The sequence below is a fragment of the Drosophila melanogaster genome, chromosome 4 (genome assembly GCF_000001215.4).
Source record: "Drosophila melanogaster chromosome 4".
Classification (NCBI taxonomy): Eukaryota; Metazoa; Arthropoda; class Insecta; order Diptera; family Drosophilidae; genus Drosophila; species Drosophila melanogaster.
This window is the reverse complement of record NC_004353.4, coordinates 457,050-467,260: the sequence shown is the minus strand read 5'-3', so window position 1 is coordinate 467,260 and position 10,211 is coordinate 457,050. Positions and strand designations below refer to the sequence as shown.

At 35.9% G+C, this 10,211-nt stretch overlaps 1 protein-coding gene and 1 non-coding gene across 2 annotated transcripts, besides 4 other annotated features; one reads left to right on the top strand and one right to left on the bottom strand.

The window, feature by feature from the left end:
• Positions 1 to 432: 432 nt before the first annotated feature.
• Positions 433 to 7,374, top strand: Taf3 (TBP-associated factor 3). Its single transcript, NM_143666.3, has 8 exons — positions 433 to 760; positions 1,946 to 2,464; positions 2,521 to 4,206; positions 4,760 to 4,873; positions 4,933 to 5,756; positions 6,214 to 6,547; positions 6,605 to 7,058; positions 7,120 to 7,374. The coding sequence occupies exons 1-8, from the start codon at positions 592 to 594 to the stop codon at positions 7,238 to 7,240; spliced, it is 4,221 nt and encodes a 1,406-aa protein (NP_651923.2). The 5' UTR covers positions 433 to 591; the 3' UTR covers positions 7,241 to 7,374.
• Positions 4,248 to 4,378: a mobile genetic element.
• On the bottom strand, positions 5,848 to 7,493 carry asRNA:CR45126 (antisense RNA:CR45126). The gene is made up of 2 exons (NR_123746.1): positions 7,354 to 7,493; positions 5,848 to 7,205 (listed from the first exon to the last, which is right to left on the bottom strand).
• Positions 7,494 to 7,620: 127 nt separating this feature from the next.
• Positions 7,621 to 8,065: a mobile genetic element.
• Position 8,066: 1 nt separating this feature from the next.
• Positions 8,067 to 10,211: part of a mobile genetic element that runs on past the window's edge.
• Positions 9,399 to 10,211: part of a mobile genetic element that runs on past the window's edge.

The window sequence follows — 10,211 nt, the reverse complement described above, 5'->3', positions numbered from 1 at the left end:
TTCCACAATAAACATAACATTAGATGCTGTTAAAATTTGTAGTAAGTAATCGTAGTAATAATAGTAATAGTAGTAGTAAAACTAAAACATTTTTACGGGTAACAACACAAGACTCTCGTTTCACTCTGCATTCAAGCGCTCTATTATTAAACAAGCTCTAATTATATTTCCATCGTTCAATATCTATTTTAAAGAATAGAAGGATTAGAAAACTTTTTCGTCTTATTTTCAAAATTTGTGTCTTATTCGAACACTAACAGCGAACATACCGAAAGCAAACCTTTTATCTGCCCTTATAACCACTTTCAAACCACATAAAAAATTGCAGTTTGTTTATGTTGGTCAATCAATTGAATTTGATTGAACCCCATGATTACCACTTTTGGCATACCCCAAATATCGATATATTTCCCATCAAAGGCAAAATCGATAAGTTATCGTTAACTAAACATCCACAGATTGTAGTTCGTCTAATAAAGGTGTAGACACCAAGTCAATTAATTTTAATAACAAGAGGAAGTTCGTGGGACGGTTAAACCTATTCACAGCATTTCCAAGGTTTTCTAAAGAAGGTGTACCTCATGAAAGAACATGATGGCAGACAGATACGCTTCAGATTTGGCCCTTGTTGTCGTTGCGCAGATAACGCAAACTATTGGTTACAGCTGCACTCTAAGTGCACCCTTGGAGTTGTTGCAAGACATATTGCAGAAGTTTGTACAGGAGTTCGCTCGAGACATGCATAGACATATGGAACACGGTAAGTGGTATAGACCCTCAAATCAACGGAACCGATCATGAAATACAACAAAGCCTGAGTAGTTATAGTCGTTACTTGTAGAATAAGAGATTCAATAAAAAGTATGTGACATATATGTACATGTACATAAATGTATAACTTATCATCCCTGCAGTTCCATCAGACTATCATTAATAAATCATTATTTATCATTAAAACAATTTTGTTTGGAGTTAGGGCATTTTGCTTTCAGTTGCGTTAGAATACCGGTCAACCTGTCCGTTTAACCTTAAAGTAAAATATATTAGTATAATGTGTACAGAAATGTATTACGAAAAATGTACATCGCTTCTGCGAGTAGTACGTGTTGTTGCGTGTAAAATGAATCCATTGCCATTGGAATTTCCTGATTAAGCTCGCGCCTGCTACTCGCATAAATCTAGTCCCAGTTATCCGCGAAAAAGGAAGCGTGCCTCTTAGAAAAGTAATCTTTTAATTTATTTCTTTCTTTTATTGTTATTTCCCTTTTCCTCGCCCAGTCCCTTTCACCTACATCAGTATATAATTTCTCTAGTTCCGATGCGCATTAAAAATTTAAAGTTTCTTACGAAACTTATGTGCTCGGCGACTTAGAGCGTCAGCTTAGCATTCGGCTGGAAATAAAAGATCCATAATTTATTGCTGATTCCCTGCTTGTGGCTGTGCAGCCAAAGCAGTTGGTACTGTGGGCGAAACCGATGATCTTGGGATGTTTTTAAGGAGCGATGAATTGTGGGACTGCCGGGGTCTCGATTGGGGATTATGAAACCTCAATAGGCATGTAGATTGTATTTTTTGCAAATTATTATTTCATTAATTGTCTTGTAAACACCAAAAAAAAAAAAACAATAAATCTTTGATTTATATATATCTTAGATTAAGATATATCTTAGATTAAGATATATTTTAGATTAAGATATATCTTAGATTAAGATATATCTTCCTTGTAACCACCGGAACAGAAATAAAAATAAATAGTTGAGGAACTCGACTAAAGCGTTCTCTTATATTTTCTTTTTAATTTTGCTTGGTATGTTACTTAATAACGTTATTTATATGAGTTCAAAAAAATCTTATTAAAACCAAACAAAAAATCAAAAATGCTTTGTTTATTTGGATAAAATTTATAAAAATATTAATTGACAAGTATATATATTACTAATTTAGCAAATCGGATAGAGCCGAACCTTAAGGATGCACGCTTAAGTATAAAAAATCTCAGCATCAATGTTCAAGAACTATTGGACTACATAGGTAATGTCGAGCCTGTTGGATTCATCCGGGATGTACCACAGTTTCCCATTGGAAAATCTGTAAACATGAACTTCCTTAAGCCTGGAAGCGCTGAAACTCTAACGCGACCTGTCTACATATTTGAATACTTGCCACCAATGCAGGACCCCGAACTTCGTGAAATTCCAGCCGATGTTCAAAAGGAATTTTCGGAAAAGCAAGAGTTTTGTTCAAAAGCAGAGTATAGTTCAACAAACGCAGCTGATAAGTTAGGCGCCAAGCACATTGATTCTATCTCTCCTAATACTGTGATAAATTTCCGGTCGAATGCCTTTGAATTGGACGTTGGGAGCTCAGTCCGCGAAATGAGCAGCGTGGTAATGACAACAGGGGGATTCATAAGTCCAGCTATTGAAGGCAAGCTCCCCGAAGATATCATACCGGATATAGTTGGTACGACCTATCCTTATACCACAGCTTAATAAATTTTCATGTATCGGTGTTTATAGAAAAATTTTTAGGTTTGGATGCACCCTTTTCACCGACGATAATTGTAAATTCGTTACAAAAATCTCCACAACTGGCGCTTTCTGACAGAGACAAAACAGTAAATCCACGAAAAATCATTCCCTCAGAAACTAAAATCTTCAAACAAAATGCTGCATTATTGACAAGTGGACATTCAGAGTCTTCAATAATATATGCGTCTAACAACCATACGATGCTAACTGTTACAACACCTAAGAAGAATAGAAAACAGAAACATGATTTAATATGCGAACCCGGTCAAAGCGAACTTCTAACTAATCCGTTTGAAAAAGCTCAGGAAAAGTCACAGAGAAAAGCTTTAAAAATGTATAAACAAACCTCAAAGAACCAAAGAGACAGCTCAATTAATCAAATACAAAACATGAAAAAGTTAAAAAAAAAATTTAACCGCGGATCCTTCGATCCAAATAAAAAACATTTAGAAAAAATATTTAAGAAGCAGTCCAAACTTAAGCAAAATGATCTTCAACTGGACATCGACGAAAAACACTTTTTGCAGAATTCTCAAACTACGAGCGGCCTTGCCATAAAAGCTAACTCAAATGAAAATGCTTTACAAGCTGATATCCCTAGTCAGCCGCCAACAGTAACAAGCCAGATTGAAAATAATTTTCGAAATTCAATTTATCCAGTGCAGCCATCTGTAATTCAACAAACGCAAGTGCTATTGGCAGAAAAAAAAAGTGGATCAGAACCAGAACGAAGTAAATTGGACATTTTTAAGAAAATTTCTAAGCCACGTACTCCACGTCCAGATATTGGGGCGACTTTAGTACCTCCTGGAACCGGGGTATCTGTATTTGGAAGCACAATGACCCCTTCAGCATTAATTAGTCTTCCATCGGGGACTACTATAACTCCTACACCTTCACTTGGTCTAAATTCTGAAAACAAAAACGTTCCGAGTATGAAAATCAACCCTTGCAATATATTCGATGGAACTATACCTTTAACTAAAGCAGGCGTTGAAATGTCAATTATTGATTCGCCAAAGCCAAAAAAGCGAGGTCGCAAACCTGGAGGAAAAAATGTAATAAAACAAACAAATGTTGTATCGCAACCTTTAATTAATAAGGTCGAACGGAAAAAGTCAAGCCAAGCTATTACACTGCCTCTATCATCATCTCCAATGATAATAACCCAAAGTTCTTTAAACGTCTCCCCGCCAACAGAACCTCTCAACTTGTGTAATACCGAACAGCCCTCGAATAATTTTTTGTCAAACCTGTATGCAAAAGAAAAAAAGGACAGAAAAAAGTACAAATCATTACCAGAAAATGTAATGCAATTAGACAAGAGCTGTTCTCCTGAAAAGGCATCAACACTACATAATTCTATTCGACCCACAAAACAAAATAATGATGTACAATGTTCAGATAAATTTGTGACTATATCCAATGCTTTGTCAAATGCATCAATTTACCCTGGAATTCAAACAGGAATGGTTCCGTTGCTTCCTTTATTGCAATTTCCACCACGACCTGGTCTTATTCCTACTGGACCTGGGCTTTTTCCTGCAGTCACTGGTTTAGTTGGCTTCGGGAATCACGGTAACAGAATACCTATTTCGCCGTTCATAGATTATCCTGGACCAGAAGAATCAGTTGCGGATACTGTTCGATGTCCACCAATTAAGGATTCTCCTGGTACGTCAAATGAGTTATTTTTATACGCATTGCTCGTAGTATATATACGTAGTATATATTTTCGTGACCAGGATCAATAGCCGAGTGGATCTGATCCTGTCCTGTCCGTCCGTATGAACGTCGAGATCTCATGAACTATAAAAAGCTAGTAGGTTGAGATTAAGCATAAAGATTCTAGAGACATAAACCCAGCTGAAGTTTGTTGACCCAAACTTTACTTTACCATACCAGTTCGAGTATCACAGCTCGAAGAATATATTGCTTACATAAAAGTCTCGGCAATATCTTAATTCATTACAGCAAAAATACTAATCTGAAACTAATCATTGAACCGTTGAATGTAGAAAATAGGTATAGGTACACACTCAAGAAGTGGTATTGGGAAGCTTCTAGATGGGTTAGTATGAAATATTTGCGTTTGTCATAAACTAGATATTTGGAGGAGCTCAAATTTTTTTTTTATATTGACAATACGTACCTACCTACAATATGTGAATTATTTGTCGACCAAAATATTTAAATATTTATAATGATTAGAAAAAATAATTTTTAGTTACTGATTCTGATCAATTTCTGAGCCGATCTTCCACGCAAACTGACTTGCAAATGGATCGAAACTACTGCAATGTTGCTCCATTAGTACCTGACTCAATGAAATTCGCCGAGTGTAAGTTTAACGGTAAATATATTTGTAATTTAAAAATAACTTATTACTTATATCTGTAGGTAAAAGCGTATCTTGTGCCAGCACAATATTGGAAAACCCATCTGCACAGGCTACAAGCAAAATAAACACGAAACCGCTTTTGGAGGCTTCTGGAAATCCTGATGATCCAATAGAGGTTTCAGATGATTCAGATGAATCAATGCACAACAGGCAGATGGTTCAAAGAAAAACCCCAATATCATCACCAACTTATGTTAAAACCAGCTTCGCAGAACTAAATCCCTCCTCGTTTACGTCAGCTGCATCTAATGGTGAAGAAAAATCCAAAATGGATCTAAGGAATATTGTGTCTCTAAGCTCTAACGAACCACTTAAAAAATTTAAAAAACTTGTTAAACAGAGTTTTCCCGATGTAAAAAGCGTACCCCACACGCCAGCTTCACATTCATCATTTCCACAATTTAACTTGCCTAATTTTATGGGAGGTGACAAATTCAGTTTAGCTGGGGGAGCAGATCTTATTCCTCTGTCGAGAGTGAGTGATTCGGAATATTCCTCCAAAATAGTACCATTCAGTAGCTTAGGTGGAACCATACCGAATCAAATCAAAATTTCAGAAGAGCACAATATTTTTTCTACCTTTTCTAACTACGAAGATATTACAATAACACCAACTGGATTAACGTCGTTGGAACCGAAAATGCGGAAACATCACAAAAAGCTAAAAAAGGTTAAAGAAGGGAAAAATAAAAAAAAGAAAGAGAAAAAGGACAAATCAAAGAAAGCGGATCAGATTGGCTTACCATCTTTCAAATCCGACCGGAAAATAAAGGCCAATGATAAAAGGCAAAAAAAAGAAAAGAAAAAGGATAAAGATAAGCAGGTTTGTGTCAATTCTTTATTTATAAAAAAATAGGTGTTCGTGTTGTGGTATTTGGATCAGATATGTAGATACGCCGGAGCTGATAAGCAACCTTTGCGATAAGTACGTACACAAACTCATTTGAAAACAGCAAGTTATGTGGGAAACATTTTTAAAATCATGAATTCTGTGAACATATTCCGTATAATAACATTAAATTATGCATTATGCATTATACATTATACATTATGTTCCAAATTTGTATTAATACTTATATAGACTGTTGTGACTAATTATAACATCGAAGCCTACAGCTTGGTATAGGTACAAAAACATCTTAATCCTACATAAACATGTAAAGCAGCCAAATCTTTTAAAGTTATATTTTTAGTTCTTACAAATTTTATTTTAGTCTATACACATATCTCAGCAAAATCTTTTAAAGTTAAATTTATAGTTTAATCAATTCTTATTTTAGATTTTAGTCCATATACCAGATGACACAGAAGAATTTGACAAGGTGCCTTTAGCTAACAACGATGAACCTGTATTGAAATCAAGTTCCATGACAATAAATCCATCGTTAGGTGCCGCCACAAGTGGAATATCTCCAAATCAAATACCAAAACTAACACTAAAACTTAGTGGAAAATCTACATTATTTTCGTCTTCAGAAAAGGAGATGACAGATGCAGGGAAACTAAAGCAAACCACGATTTTGTCTTCAGAAAATAAGAAGCGTGAACGGGATAATTCTCCGGAGCTTGCTCGTTTTTCTCCATTGGTTACCGGCCCGCCTAAGAACAAACAATGTAGGCGAAGTTATTATTCGATAATTTATATACATTTTAAAATAACTGTTATTCCAGCTGAAACACTGCATTTAGGAAACAGTTCTACGGCCGTGTTGCCTGTACCTTCCCCAGTAGCTGTGCGCGCCGTGCAACTTCCTGTTAGTCAAACCTCATCTAATTCTGCAGGGTGGTTATCAAACCCTAATAACAGTAATACTGCCTCTTCCACGCTTTCGGCTAGTTCAGTTTTGTTACCACAACAATTGATGTTGGCGCCTCATACGATAATGAACAACTTTGTACCAGCAATGTGCAACAGTACAGGAACAGTGTCAAAAAGTGGATTATGTAGTTCTCCACCAAATACATCCGAGGAAAATGCAAATGCAATGCAAATTGCTGAATCAAGTCGTCCATCGTCATATGTTGACGCTGAGGGTAACCGCATTTGGATTTGCCCCGCTTGTGGAAAGGTCGACGATGGATCAGCTATGATTGGTTGTGACGGCTGCGACGCTTGGTATCATTGGTATAATTGTGCTGAACCAACTGTATACTACAATTTACTTAAAAAAAAACTTTTACTTTAGGATTTGTGTTGGTATAACCTTTGCACCGAAGGACAACGACGATTGGTTCTGTCGCGTTTGCGTAACAAAAAAAAGAATTCACGGCTCTGAAAAAAAAAAGAGACGAAACAAGAAAAAGTGAATTCTAATTATTTCGAGTCAACTTTGATTATCACAGCTTAATTATTCTTTCAGTTTATGTTCATATGTTACTTGACAACCCATAAATTTCTTGGTCGAGTATCAAGTTATTACCTTAATAAAATGTGCAACACCAAATATTTATATACGTTTTTATTATTATTATTCTCAGCATTGATGAACATTTTTCTACAAGTAAGTTTTCATAAAATGTATTATTTTCCGGAATTTCCAGCCACAGACAGAAAAACAATAAGGTTAACTTCCTAGCACAAAGATTTTATTGTGGACGGACGGGAGGGCTCCATGTGAGTGATACATCAAAGCGAACGGTCTTCTTTATACCCGTTACTCATGGAGTAAAATGGTATACTAAATAGTTTCTTGATCAGGATCAATACCCGAGTCGATCTGACGCTGTCCGTCCGTATGAACGTCGAAGTGTACAGATTCTAGAGGCATAGACGCAGCGCTGACCCAGTTGCCACGCCCACTCTAACGCCCAGAACTGGGAAACTCACTCTTTTCAGAATGTTAGGATATTTAAATTAGTCTTGTAAATAGCTATCGATTTGCCAAAAAACGAACGCCCAAAACAGCCACTCCCGAACTTTTGAACAAATTTGGTGATATTTTTTCATATTTTTATATGCATTGATAATTTATTTCGATTTGTTAAAAAACTATTTGCCACGACCACTATTTTTATATATTTTTTCACCAAATCTATCGATATCAAAGAAAAATGAAATTTTGCGATCGCGGTTTCACTAGCTGAGTAACGGGTATATGATAGTTGGGAAAGTCGGCTATAACATTCTTTCTTGTTTTTGTATGCACATAAAATGCGCCGTTCACCCGCTCTACCACACAAAATCTAAAGGTCTAAGCTTGCAGACTGCTCTCTTACGGTACATTTTACAGCTCCCTTGCAAGTTTTGATTTTGTGTTTTTGTACATTAGTCAGAATCGAAAAAATAATGACTTGTTTGGACATGTGATAAAATGATGCAAACTTAGTGCGTTGGTTTTAATGGCCGAGGAGCTAGCTAAGGGCCCAAATCTAGAATACTGTTGTGATCCTTGTGATAGTTTTCGTCGACCCGATGATCTCCTTTCCGCGCTAGACTCACAGTTTAGAAGTCTTGATATCTAGAGGAAACTTCTAAGCGCCAGAAACCCCCTGTGGTAGGGCGGCTGCATAGGGGAACGCCCCGCAGCCACTGCCACGTGATCAACAGGTCTTCACAGCTGATCAGCTGTCAATCCCCTCAAATGTTGCTTAGATCGGCAGCTAAACAAGATTCGCAGCAATCCGATCAATCCGCTATGTGAGGAGTCAAGCTTGGGATTACGAGAGATTTCGATTTGTCTGCACTGGATTTTCAACCAGTGAGTATAGCTGTCCCGATTAGTTACAATCACAAAGGTAAATTGAGTCTGGACTATCGGCACAAGATGACCCTTCAGAATCTGCGTTCCAAAACCCCTCACGGTGGTTTCTCTAGAGAAATCAATATTCGTTTCTCGGCTTTCTGATCAAACATCATCTCAAACAAAAGCCGATAATATAAATTCCCAGAATAAATTAATCATTTGTCGGCTATCCAATCCGTTTCAAATAGACTGACCGATAGGGGTAGTTCTAGCTAGTTCTTATATACCTGGCACAATGTGGTGCCCAGAAGAAAAATCGAATATCCTTTTCCCTATAGCAGGCCATGACTTTATTGACAGCTTGCCCGACTTATCGATGTCACAACGTAATTATATCGAAACTCTCTTGTTCGACTATTGGAAATAGTCTTAAAAGTGTGTTTCTGTTCAGAGTTGTGCCTTAAACTTGAAGATCCATATCATAGGTAACGTAATAAAAATCAGGGTTTGTTTTCAAAAGGTAATGCAAGGTGATGCTAAATAATTTTATAACTGTCTTTAATTGGGCGAAATTTACTCCTGCAACATAATGGCGGATGCCATAAATACTTATTACAGCAATTAAATCATTTATTAACTCTTTTGGTCCGTCAATCCATGCATCCGTCAATTTTACACAAACCACATTGGTTTAAAAAAGAGTTGACATACTAAGAAATGTAAAGTCCAGATTTTATACAAAATTTAAAAATTCAATCCTTTCAAAATATTTAATGTTTTACCAAAGACCCTAGAATAACAAGATGCGTAACGGCCATACATTGGTTTGGCACTATGCAGCCACTTTTTTGGTGACGGCCAAAATTACTCTCTTTCCGCTCACTCCCGCTGAGAGCGTAAGAAACCTAAAAATATAATTTGCTTGCTTGTGTGAGTAAAAACAAGAGACGAGAACGCGTATAAGTGTGCGTGTTGTGCTAGAAGACGATTTTCGGGCCGAAATCAATTCTGATCGAAGAAACGAATTTACATGGTACATATTAGGGTAGTTTTTGCCAATTTCCTAGCAATATGATAAAATAAAAAAATTTTTTAAAATTCGCGCCCTGACTATTATAATTTTAAAGCTTTTTAAAATTTGTTTGTTAAAATTGCCGCTCGAATTAGCTACCGTTTACACATTTATATTTATTTTTAATTCTATTTTGTCTCTCATCTGACAATTTTTTAAAAGCTAAATATTTTTTTTGAAACACTTTTAATGTTAATGTTACATCATATTAAGTCAAATGATTTAATAAATATACTATTTAATTAAATATGATAACTGTTTATTGCAAAAGTAATATCAAAGACACTAGAATTATTCTAGTTTCTTTGCTTTGGTCATATTTTGAGGCACGAAGTGCGGACACAAGCACTCAACAATCATTGCCTTATTAATTTTTCACACGCCGCAAGATGAATACTCTAATGAGAAATATTCTTATATAAAGTCATTTTTGAAATTTATTTTTGTGATAATATGTACATAGATTTGGCTATTTCTAACCTATTTTCAAATAATAATAACGTTAAGGCAATGCAAAACAAGA